Source organism: Rousettus aegyptiacus, unplaced genomic scaffold, assembly GCF_014176215.1.
Source record: "Rousettus aegyptiacus isolate mRouAeg1 unplaced genomic scaffold, mRouAeg1.p scaffold_m13_p_17, whole genome shotgun sequence".
NCBI lineage: Eukaryota > Metazoa > Chordata > Mammalia > Chiroptera > Pteropodidae > Rousettus > Rousettus aegyptiacus.
Genome location: NW_023416292.1, coordinates 17,164,174 through 17,176,939, shown reverse-complemented (window position 1 = coordinate 17,176,939; position 12,766 = coordinate 17,164,174). Strand labels below are relative to the sequence as shown.

The 12,766-nt window shown below is 47.3% G+C and overlaps 1 protein-coding gene across 2 annotated transcripts in view; it reads right to left on the bottom strand.

Moving 5' to 3' along the window:
• The window catches only part of ASTN1 (astrotactin 1), a 244,898-nt gene that overhangs the window by 139,156 nt on the left and 92,976 nt on the right, over positions 1-12,766 (bottom strand). For both annotated transcript variants that reach the window (XM_016154373.2, XM_016154374.2), the window contains exon 2: positions 8,629-8,816. In XM_016154373.2, the coding sequence (XP_016009859.1) occupies positions 8,629-8,816 (188 nt within the window). The remainder of the gene's footprint in view (positions 1-8,628; positions 8,817-12,766) is intronic.

Genomic DNA, 12,766 nt, shown 5'->3' with positions numbered 1-12,766 from the left:
AAAGGCAAGGGGCACACAACGCGACCCAGAGGACAGTCAACAGCATTAGGAATAAGCGTCTCTGAGTTTTTCCTCCACTGCTGGTTGGGAACCTACCATTCCATGCTTTCTTTTCCCTGTTGTGAATGTAATAACAACCTTTGTATGTGTGGTTACCTGGGCAGAAAAGAAATTCCCATAATGACATCATTTGAATTGATTAAAACATAAATTAGTGAAGTTCTTCCAGAGAAGCTTGTAACTGGGATTATCATCCTTAACCATAACATGGCTGCTAGGAAACCCTACAAACAATGACACGGAGGTGGCTTAACAATACCCTGGATGTACATGACTGCACCCCGGCTATGGGATGGGCTCGTTCTGTCGTCCCGACGTCCTTAATTGCCTTGGTCTTTTCCCTGGGCACAGCCCCTCCAGAATCTTCTACGAGGTTGCTATGATCCCAGCTGCTTTTCTGCTTCCCTGAGGAAGTGGGCCCCTGGGTAAAGCGCTGCCCACAGAATTGTTACAGGCAGCTTGCATGGCACCCCAAGAGTTCCCTAGTTAATGTTTACTGGGCACTTCCCATAAGCCAGGCATTGTAGGAAACAATGAAAATCATCTCATTTAATCATCAAAACAGCCTATGAAGTAGAATCTATTATTATTCCCATTTTATAGATAAGGACAGTGAGTTTAGAGAGATTAAATGATTTATCCAAGGTTACTAGAAAATCAGGTAAGTGGTAGGACTAGGATTTAAATTGCTATAAACTATCTCGCTAAACCTGAATGCCATAGATTAAGAGTCCCGACTGGCTTCCCAACGACCTGGGCTCAGAGTCAACTCCAAGCTACTTTGCAATGCTCGATCTTTTTGCCCAATCCAGCTCTCCGCCTTTTGAAGTAGCTTGAAGACTCCACCACGATCTCATCTCATCCAGTTCTCTGTGTGCCTTCCCAGTCTCCACCAAGTGCAGGATGCCCACCGCTCTAGCGGAAAGAAACAAAGTGCTCCCACAGCCCGGAAAACAGGAGAAACCGGCCAGCTGTGCTGCCGCCAAGCAGCAGAGTCTCACAGCAGACTGGAGGCTGAATTCAAATGCACTTGTCTTGAATCCTGGCTCCACCTGTGCGACCTTGACTCTGAGGCTTGCTTTCTCTAAGTCTCAGAGTTTCACTTTTGAAAAAGGGGGGCGGGGTAGGGGATTCGTATCTAATTTCACAAAGTTACTATGGGAATTGATTGATATTACTCATGAAAATAATATCACACATTGTCTGGAACACAGTGAGTAAAGTGATAGCTTCATTACTATGACTATTGCCAGCTCTTAACATTGACTTAAACCCTGCAGAGATTATAACTCCTGGTTTCAAAAGGATCTTCAGGGATTTTTGGAACTAAATACTTCAAAGTAAATCTTTGGCTTCTATATCAAGTGAGTTAAATTGTTGAACAGAATATTACATCAAGTTGTTAAAAAAAAAAAAAAACATTAGTATCCTTGTGAAAATGTGGCCTCTTGGCTACTTTCCCTGACATCTGGAAAAGTAGGGGTGACGTCAGGCCTCTGCGAGCTTCAGGAAACGGAAGAGCAGAACTGTCAAAGGGACGTAGAGAAGAGAACGGAACAGAAAAGACGGCACATTCCACCAGGCTCCTCTTCTGCCAAACGCCATCCTCGAATGTTAAGTATCAGTAATGCGACTGAATGTTCCTCGAAAGCGGAGTCTCGTACTATTAATTTTCTATCTCCTTGGTAGCTAAAGAAAAAGCACCTGAAGTCTGACAGATGTTGTTAAACGAAAGAATCGATATCTAAATGAAGAAATGAGCCAATGATTCTTTTAGATCGATAAGTCAATAACACTTTTAAAATGCTTTTTTTTAGTTTCTAGAAATTTACTCCGCAAGTGCGAAAGTAGGTATATAAAGAAGCCTAAGTTTCTTGTTACATGACTTTCACAATTTTAGAGTTGGAAGTCCCCAACTGCCCTCTTCCCTTCCCTGCCAATGAGCCCACTGGCAGCTGCGAGGTGGCGTGGCTGAACTCAGAGTTAGCAGGTGGGGTTAGCCGAGCTGAACAGAATCTGAGCTTTTGGGGTTAGCTGCCTGGTGGAGCTCCAGAAAGAAATATCTGTGTTTTCCCCTCGGTTGTGGGTCCTAGTGCTCACACGGTTATGAGTTTTGAAGTGAAAATGGGGAAAAGTGTCAGGTAAGCCTCGGCAGACAGAAGTCGAAACAACAAAAGCGGGTGGGAGGGCACGTGCGGGTTACACGCTGGGCACTCGCCACGGGCCAGGGCATGAGCTGCGCGCTTCCCAGAGAACAGGGTCTGGACGCTGCCGACTGCCTCGCCTCAAACCCTGGCTCTGCGACCTGAGCGTCGTTTAACTTTAGGTAAGTTATTTATCTTATCTGGCCCTTGGTCCCTCCGCCTGTAAAATGAGATAATAAGGAGCCTTATCTGGTGGCAGTGTGGTAAAAATAAAAAATAAGCTGCTACATACTGAAGGTACTTAGAATCGTGCCTGGTGCATAGTCAGCACAAAATGAGTTGATGATGCTGATGATGTCGACGATGATGATGATGATGATGGTGGTGGTGATGGTGATAACGATGACGGTGGTGGTGACAGTTATCCTTCGATTCTCCTCAATCTCTACAAGGTAGATTGCAGTATGCCTGTTGTACTGCACAAGGAAGCCATGGAATCATGGCTTCTCAGCTCTGCTAGGGAACTAGTTCCTGGCTATGCCAGGAGCAGGAGAGCTTATTTTCTGTGCCACAGAAGCCAATCTCCTCACAACGACAGCCAACAGGAGAAGGTTAGGGTTTTACCCACCTATGGGATAACACGACAAGAAAAGCTCTGAACACACAGGAACTATGGCAACTAGGTGCGGCCATCTGCTTCTCTCCCTAAGGAGAAAGAATAAGGGGGTGGCGAGGGAAAGCAGGGAATCTGACAGCCTAGGAACAGAGTTAAGGCCATCGCAACACTGAGAGAAGTCAGGAAGGGTCCCAGTGAGGTGCCTCGATCAGCGAAAGCACAGACACATAAAGGCATTGGAACGGGGAGGAATGCAGAGAGTAAACTGCACAAGGGGACAAACGCACAGCCACAGGGCACTAGAAACAGGTACCAAAGGGAGGGCCACACACTGCAGAGGCTGCGGGTTGACCAGACGACCTGGATCCCACACAGTCTTCCAGCTTCTGGCTCCATGCAATTCTGCTTTGGGGACTTTTTTTTTTTTTTTTTTCCCTTAATCAGAGGATTCCTGTCTCCCTTACTTCCATATTAATTTCTATAGTAAAACTTACAGAGAAGGCCCGTGTGGATCTCCATTCTCTACAATGAAAACGCCTAACCCATGCATCCATGTCACAGATGAGGGAATGCAGCTTCCAAACGGGTCAGCCAACTACCTGAAGTGGCGAAGCCAGGATCCGATGGCCACCTTCCAAGTCTAACCTCAGTGTTTCTTTCTATTATACCTCGGCTCCTACTCTTCAGGAATGCGAGAGGGCATAAGCAGGACAGAACGGCTGAGCAACTGAATGGCTAACGGACTCACATGCACCTGCGAGAGACACACAGCCAGACCACGGTGCCCGGTGAGGAGGCTTGCAAGCCACACCTTCCCCTGGCACTTGGAATAGCCTCCAAAAAGGCTCTGGCACCTCCAGTCTGTTGCACAGAAAGTCTCTCAGAGAGAATCCCAAGAACAAAGAGCTTTCGTTTTCAGGGATCTTGCTGTTTATTTTAGGAACTGCCCACCGTTTTCCTGATGGAAGGCAGAGAACACAGTGACGACTGGCAGGTGGACAGTCTGACCAGTAAGTCAGTCTGGCCCCATGACGGATGGCTTGAATTGCTAGAAAAGTTCCTTGCGCTGAATCAGGATCTGTCTTTTCGTACTTTTCAGTTTATTACTCTAGTTCCGTCCTTTGTGGTAACACAGGGCACGTCTAAACTTCTCCATTTGTTTCTTAAAGGTCAGAGGGCTCGGCCATGATGAAGTGGGGCATATCAATTGACGAGTAAGATGTAAAAGTGACCCTGATGAATGAAGTTGCTCATGAATCATTGTAACGGATTTTCTGAAGGCAAAAGATGCTGACAGAAAAAAAAAAGTATCTAGCGCTCTCCCCTGTGCCCACAAACAATAAGTACTTGATGATCTGGGTGGCACACAGTGATGACCACGCTCAGAACTGCTGTTCTCCGCCCTAGAAGTGGCTGAGCTTCAGCAGTGAAATGAAGACAGCTTCAAGCCAGGCAACACGTGATGCTCGGGGCTGCGTTCAAATTAAAAATAAAAAATAGATAGATAGATAGATAGATAGATAGATAGATAGATAGAAAGAAAGAAAGATAGACAGGCAGATAGATAGATAGATAGATAGATAGATAGATAGATAGATAGATAGATATAAATAAAATGTAACAGGGAGCAGGGATTGGTCCTTGGGCACCGAGTTGTTTGCAGTCTTGGGAACACGGTCCTAGAGGCTCCCCTGCGTGTTCTGTGGGCTTCAGTGCCAAACTTCAGTCCCAAAGTCCCAGACTGGAACTTCCCTAATGTGGCCATTCTAGTTACTTTGCTCCGGGACTCTGAAACAGCACCCGTGGTCTCTTTTGTCCTCGAACCTTATTCTCTTGATTGTTTCTCTCTAAAGAAAACTGTGTGTCTTGGGCTCGCCTGAGGCTCCCAGAAACAGAGAGCCTGGGGACACCGGAGAAGCCAGCAGCAGAAGGCCCTGTGGACTTGCACATGCTGGCCAATGCGCTCCACATGGGGAGCTGGTGGTCCTGAGCGGCACCCGCGTCTGATTGGTGAGCTCTATTCCCATCCTCAGGGAGAGAGACCAATGCTCAAAGATTATTTTCTTCCCACAGTTGTGAATTGTGCCTAAGAAGCCTGAAGGAGGAAAGAGACTATCTACCACTCGGAATTATCACTTCAAAATGTATATCGAACTGAAGCATTTTTGAAAGGCTCTTAGCTGTGAAAAATCCATTTAAGCAACCTATATGCATATAGGAAGTCTATTAACACAGCCATGTTTAATTACAAAGGTGAAATATGTAGATGATACATTACCATTTTATTATATATCATTAAATTCTTTTATATGCTTTAAGAAGAAAAATGTAGATCTATGGTAAACCAGCAAAAGTAAAATATAGAAATTTACATCTACACAGTCTGAATATGTGATGAAAAGCCATATTAAAACCTGATCTATAGAATAAACAATTTGTTTATTACTGAAGAATTCATTGACTTCTGGTTTAAACTCACACTTCAATTTTCATTTGATGATTTTTCTTTCACTTGTTAAAGAGTTTGAAAAAGAGTATCCTTGTGTACTTTGTAGTTTTAAATGTCAATTATCTTGCAAAATTTGAAATAAATCTCCTCAGCCAAGTTTGAATCATGCAGGAGGTGAAAATACATCATTTGACCCTTGAAGCAATGATACAGGATTTCAGGAGGAAAATCCAATTATGCTACGCAGGGAAGAATAGTATCTCTTTGGAAAAAAATGGTTCAAAAATTTTAGGGCGTGATTGAAAAATAAGAAAAGCAAAAGGTTTTTCAAAGCTTTAAATTGCCAAGTTCCCAGCTGAGGTATTGGTTTTGTGCAAGCCCATGATCTTGCTGATGGTATATTTATACTAGGCATGGTGGAAGAGAGGACTCATTTCCATTCATACAATGTCATAAGGATACAAAAAAACATTTTCCTTTGCTTCTCGTTCTCTCATTTGGGTTTAAAACAAAACATGGCAAATGCAAAATATAAAAGTAAACAGTGGTTCCTGCATTGAGGAAAGATGGATGAGAAAAGTATAAATACAAAACGAGAGAAATGCAAACTTTAAGGTTTTCATAGAATCATTAATTCCCTGAGCACATAATAGAAATACTTAGGATAATCAGTTAAGCTTTTAAATATACATTTTCTTAACAAGAGAGAAAAGGTTGGGTGTATTCGTGTTTTGATAATCGCCTTAACTTTCCTCTTTTTTGAGTTATGCTAATTGGGTCCCAACTGAACTGTATCAATAGTGATCATTATAGTTAATGAAAAATAGCCCCGCTATTGTCATCTCATAACCAACAAGGTCTGGGTAGTAAGATTGTGTTCGAGTGCATTTCGCTACCCAGCACTGTTATTAGTCAAAGGATTTGCTATCTCCTCACACTTAGAACGCACGCATTCTGGACGCCTCAGATGGCTGCCTACCTACCGCCAAAGGACATGGTATAAAGTGTATCAGATAAAGCCTACCATCTCTGATTCTCTTAAGAAGCAGCCATAAGAAACTCCAGGAACCACAGCTTCAAATAGGAGGCCTTCAGGCTTGATTTCTGAGCTGAGGGCAGATTCCCAGCTTCAGACTTTGGAGCTGTTGCTAGGGTAGACTCTTACGGGTAGGAGAGGCAGTGTGCGAGGCTGTGTGGTGGAGCGGGAAACGGGACAGGAAAGAGGAAAGGCAAGACGGCAGGCTGGGCTGCAGACGACGCCACTGTCTGCACCGTCTCCGATGAGGACAGGAGGGAGCTCACCATGGGGGCCCTAGTCTCCTGCAGAAGTCGAAGGCTTCCTAAGTTTTTCAGGGAAATGTGGGCCTATCCACATCCCAGAGGCTAAGCCAGAGACAAACACAAGACTTGTCCATGGTCTACCTTAGCCCATGCCCTTTTAACCACTGCCTCCTCTGGCCTCTCTGAAAATAACACAGTTTAAATGAAGCTGAAAGGATAATAACCGCCATTTATTTGGAAAATGGAAAAGTCATTGATGGACTGCCGTGAGTGACCAGTAGCCTCTGAAGGGAAGATCTAAGACACAGGTCTAGAGCTGGCTTTCCTTATCTTTCCATTTTGGTGTACACCGTCCATTAATCCCTGCCCAGGGGTGTCTCGAAAGAAGAAAAACATCTGTAACGTAGGGCTTCTCACAGGGGCGGCTGTGTTTTAAGGGTACAGCCTCGTCCTCACTTCCGCCGGCATCCTCGATCAGCGTATTCCCATCCTCGCTGCAGCCCACCCCCACAACCGAGTACACATGCACGCGCACACACAGACGCACACACTTCTCTAGAGAACTTCCTGGAGTGGCTCGTTCTGAGGACGGACAGCAGGGGTCCCGCTACAGCCAAGATGTGAGGCAGCCACCGGGATAGCTGTGCTTGTGTGGACCCTCGCGACACTGCCCCAGCCCCGCCACACACGTCTCCTGATACACGAAGGCCACCACTGCGTCCTTCTTTTCAACCAGACTGCGTTATAAATATGAAGACAATACGGCCTCGATATCGATCACCTCGGTCAACGTCAGGGCGGGTCTGGCCCGTGGGCCTGATGTGACCGCTCTCTGGAAACTGCAAACCGCGCTGAAGACAAGCTCCTCTGAGAGAGGAAGCGCTGGCCTTTGGTTACAGATGCACGGGTTGTGCAGCGCCCGCGTTAGAAACCTCGATGGATGTGTAAGGATGAGGCACAGCAACCCCAGTCGCCCGTCTGCCTCCCAGGATACCCGGACACCGAGGCTTCCCGTCTGCCGTACGAAAACGCTTTTGTTGACCATATAGTTTAAATAAAGTATCCTATATGCAGGTATAGGTAATCTATCAAGCCAGTTTTTCATGGGGACACTGGTTGAGGAAGAAACGAAAGGCTCACCTTCTGAGAGTTTATCAGAGATTGGGCGGGGACCTAGACTGGTTCTCAGTGGAGTTTGCTAGCAGTGAACTAGCCCACGCCCTCCCTGCATATGGCCCATGACTAACCAGTCAAGCCTCAACGTAGGAGCAGATGGACCGTATTACCAACATTAATAATAACACATGAAATACCACATGAGACAGCTATTTTCTCTCTCTACTGGAAAATTCATTCATTTTTTTCCCAAAGATATTCAGTAAGCATTAACTATGTGAATGCATTGCACTAAGTGCTAAGGGTACATCGGTGAACAAAACACCACGGACCAAACCCCTGACTGCCACTGTAGCTCTTTCTAGTGAGATTCTAAAACACGAGTTCCTAGAATTTTAGGAAGACTCTTCTAATTTTTTTGAGGAAGAATCTTCTAATTGGAATCTTCTAATCTTTTAAATAATTTCAGAATTGGAGGAGCAATGTGGATGTGTCTAAGCTGGGCTACAAGCAGGGACTGGTATCTATTGATATGGCCTTTATTATAAGAAAAGAGAAAGCCAGGGTCCAGCTACAGCTAGGTCAGGCTGACTGCTGCTAACTTTCTCCCAGGTGGGAGAAAAGAGAAGCGGGCTTGGCAGCAGCAAGCAACTTAGCAATCCGGTCATTCGGCAAACATTTATTGAGCAACGACTATGAGATATTCTGATCTACTAGGTGAATCACTCCTTTCTAAGACAATCCACTGCCCTCATCTGATATTGTTGATGGCGTGTTTGTATAAGTTACTTCAAGTCTTTGTTCTTCTCTAGGCAACTTTTACGTAGGCCACAGACAGAGGCATTTCCCATCAATGGCCATTATGGCATTGGGTCTCACAGAGCTCTATCTACGCACCAAGACTCTCAATGTCAAGGTCACACAAGCTCCGGCCCGAGAGGCTGAGGCTGTGCCGCTCTTACCATGACTGAGATGTGCAGGATCCTCAGCTCCTCCTCTGCCGACTCGTGCTGCGGTTCTTGGGTTGGGTCTTGTCCAGGGAGGCTCGGGGCGCCATCTTGGTGATGGATATGAAAAAGCAGGGTGCCATTCTCCAGCCACTGCTGCCTCCAGCGCACCAGAGGGATGTCCTCTGTGTTCCCTGAGATCTCTAGAGGGCAAACACCACAGGCACAGGTCAGAATTCCAACCGCATCGGTCTGAATCTTCTTATTCATCTTCTTCCTAGACACTGGTACCAATCGGCCAGTGTCAGCTGAAGGCAACACAGGGGTCCAGCTATAGTTAGGTCAGGCTGACTGCTGCTCCAAATCTCAGGGAAGGGGACAGACCCTGAGAAGAAGAGGATTATTTCCCACAGGGCTTTCCACAATAATCTAGGGGAACTGCCTCTCGCCCATTGAGAAAACTACCAGGGTAAAAATTCAAGTTCATCTCTATATTTCTATGATCAATACATCATCCTTTATCCACAGTTTGAATACCCTGATCGCCCCCTGAGGTAAATACAAGGTTGTTTTCCTCTTGTAAATTAGAAAGTGTGAGTTCCCTATCAATTACTCCTAGACTCCGGCGAATCTACCAAGGAGAGAGCTGGTAACTACTACGCAGAGAACTGGCGCTTAGGGAACAGTCCTGGGAGGTGACTGCAGGGCAGCCGGAGCTGACGGGTCATTTCTGAAAACACAGACATTTGCTGCATAGTCGACCGGCAATGCCTGATACTTGCTGTGGCAGGTGAAGTAATGTGTTAACTCCCTTTAAATTTTCTCTTCCTTTTTTCAGAGGAGAGGTGGTCTATGTGGAGAGGGCAGCGTAGAAGTGGGCCCTTACCCCAGACACAAGCATTCATCTGCTCTCGGGGCTCCAAACCAGGGCAATGTACTATCAGCATCAAATTAATAACAACATACCGAAAACCTATGACACACTTCATGCTGTTGGTGCTAAGATACTATTGCAGAAGTGCGTTGCTATGTGTCGCTCTTGCTCATAACACTAAGCAACATCATGTCAAAGCCTTGAGACATTCCACAATAGAGAGAGAGACCTGGTGAACCCGGCCTCTCCCGAACTTCATTTGGCCCCCAAACTACTATTTCCTTAATAACTATCAGCACCCTAGGGAACTAATATTATGCTGAACACACACTGGCTTTATGAAAGCTTTGCTTTATGAAAATTCATTTTTTAAAGGCATGGCTCCTTCTCCCAAAATTTATCACCTTTGACCAAAAAAAAATTCCATAGACATAAAAAAGATTTAATAAGATACATTTAGAAGAGTATTCTCATCAAGTACCACAACCATAAAGAGGAAAGCAATGTTAAATATTTATGGAGTTTGTAAATATCTTTCACTATTTGTATGAAGGCGCAAATGATGTACTGCTTTATTTATTTACTTATCTATTCATTAATTTAGCAGACATACATTGGGTGTGTATTATACAGCAGACACTGTTCTAGCCACTAAGATACTAATCTAAATGAGGCCCTCATCTCAGATAGATGTGGTAAGTGTTACACCATGTGCAGGACAAAATTTAAGAAAGAAAGACTGATTTTGCATGGGTGGAGGGTGGAAGAGGGGAGGGAAGCAGCCTTCTCAGAAGGTGATTCCAGTGAAGAATGTGTGTGAGCCACAGGTCATCAGCCGGTGCCTGAAAGACACCGACATGATCTCCTGTCTCGGGCCATGGACCAGGGCGTGTGAAGGAGGTCCAGCGGGTAGCACGGCCGAGGTGACCAGACTTCCTCTCGTCCTTGGCCCTGCTCCCTAATCGCCGAGGGGACTCGTTCATCCCAATGAGTGATGGGCTTGTGAGCCGCCCGTGCTCTAGGAAGTCATTGTCACAAGTATCCAGGAAGCTGCTGTGGGCAGAGGATGTGAGTGTGCCAAGTCCCCTGCATCCTGGTCCTGGTTTTCCACGGGCACGGCCTGATGAGGGAGTGACACTGGCTTCCTGTTTACCGTCCCACTGAGGAAGATTTCGCGATTTCCAGGTGAAGAGGAACCCTTGGGCGTGCGTCTGAGGGCGCCCGCCCATGTGGACCAGCGCAGCCACACCACAGGTCACCTCCAGCCACCAACTGTCCTGGACAGCGGCACCTTTCTGACTGCTCACCAGGCCTCCGCATCAAAGCACTGGGAATAGTCCTCCTGAGAAACACACCCTCCTCCCCCGAGGCCTCTTCCTGTCATTGCTGTAGAAACCACACTCTGTTTCCTTCTCACACAGACAGAAGAATCACCCGCGCTACCGGTTCCTATGGGAGCACCCAATGGCGTCATGCGATCACCCAGAGCAGCACGCATCCAGCCTCCCGTCCATACCTGCTCTACCCAACCCAGCCTGAGATTTGTTCCACACACGTCGATGCCATTTCAGCCCTTCCTATAACTAGTCAGAAAGAATCTGGCCCCTCATCACTCTAAAGCGCTTAACAAACCAGATTGTTATTTCCCAGGAGATGCTTGGCAAGTAGGTCAGGCTCATTACCTCTGCTTTACCTGTGAAAGCAAAGACACGTAAATACCCAGACCAAGGTCACCCTGGCCTGACACAGAACAGGGAACACAGCAGATGACCTCCTACCAGATCCTCTCCACCAAAACTCACACAGCAGATGACCTGCCTCCCCAGCATGTGTGCGCACACACATGCACGTGTGCGCACACACACACGCAGAGGAAACACTTGAGAAATCCTTTTAGGAGTTTTTTGGCTACGGATTTTTTAACTTTTTGTGCAGGGTTTTCGTACTGCATGACTTCATTTAAAAATAAGTTATAATTGACATGCCCCAGAACTCACCCTCTCTAAGTGCACAATTCAGTGGTTTTTAGTACATTCGGTGTTGTGTGACCATTGCCATTCTAATTCCAGAACACCTTTCTCTTCACCAGCCTCGAGAGGAACCCTGTGATCATCGCCAGCCCGAGACTTTTCACGAGGAGGAGGGTCCTGCTCCAGGGTTCCAGGAGCGACGGCACCAAGGAAAGGCACAGGTACGGTGACGGCGCTGACGGCGTGTTCCCGGGAGGCTGAGGGCGCAGCGCCATGGCCTCGGCACCAGGCCAGGCCTCTGAACCGCTCTGCGGGTTATTCATGCCCAACCCTGCGGAGGGGGCATCCTGAGTCCGCCCACACCAGACTCATCATGGAGGGCAAAGGGCAAAGGAAGGCGGGCGCCGCACCTGCCCATGAGGGCACTGTTCTTTTATAGATTTGAGATAATTAGGAAAAGATGGCTTTCTCCTTGGCTTTTCTCCCTCTCCTGGCAGCACCTGGCACGGAAGAACTAAAATGCCGAACCAGGAGCCTGCTTACTTTACCTGCGTTGTACCTGGCCCAGGTCGGCCCATGGAAAACCACGCAGGGCGCAGTGAAGGGCTTGCGAATTTCGCTGCCGCTGGGGCTGAGGCCAGACGGAGCCTGGAACACTGACACGATCGTGTTGGTCCGCACGTCAGCCAAATATATCCACCTCAAGGAGAAACGCTCGGAAATGGCTTTGCCAGCGCCAGCCCGCCCCGAGACCTCCGAGAGGCAAACCAGGGAGGGGACGAAACGCTCTCGTCCGAGGCCTCCCAAGGGCTGCAGACGGGGCTCAGACGGAGCCTTTGCTAAGACGTGCCGAACAAAAACAGGCGCCAACAGGAGCCTATGCGGTCGGCTCAAGATGCCACAGGTGGCGTGAGCACCGACGTCGTCACCACGCTGGGGGCTGAGAGCCCCGGAAGGCACGGCTGCTCCGTCGTTGAGCCTGTCCGTTCGTCCCTGACACAAAACTCCCACCTCTCGGCACCTTCCGAGATTCTGGCGCTGCCTGGAATACACAGAAACTAGGGTGCCATTTATTCTCGCACATGACAAATGTTTTTTTGGAGCACACCATATTTGCCACAGTCGGCCGATTGTGCCACATGGTCCCTACTCTCGAGGAGCTTTTGGTGTAGTAAGAAACTGAAGACATGGCCATGAGTAAGCCCTCCACACAGTCACCGCAGTGCTGAGCAAGCGGGTGGAACTTGGCTGGGCATAAGCCTATGGGAAGAGATGCGATGGGAAGAAATGCGGGGAGGCAATTCCGGAC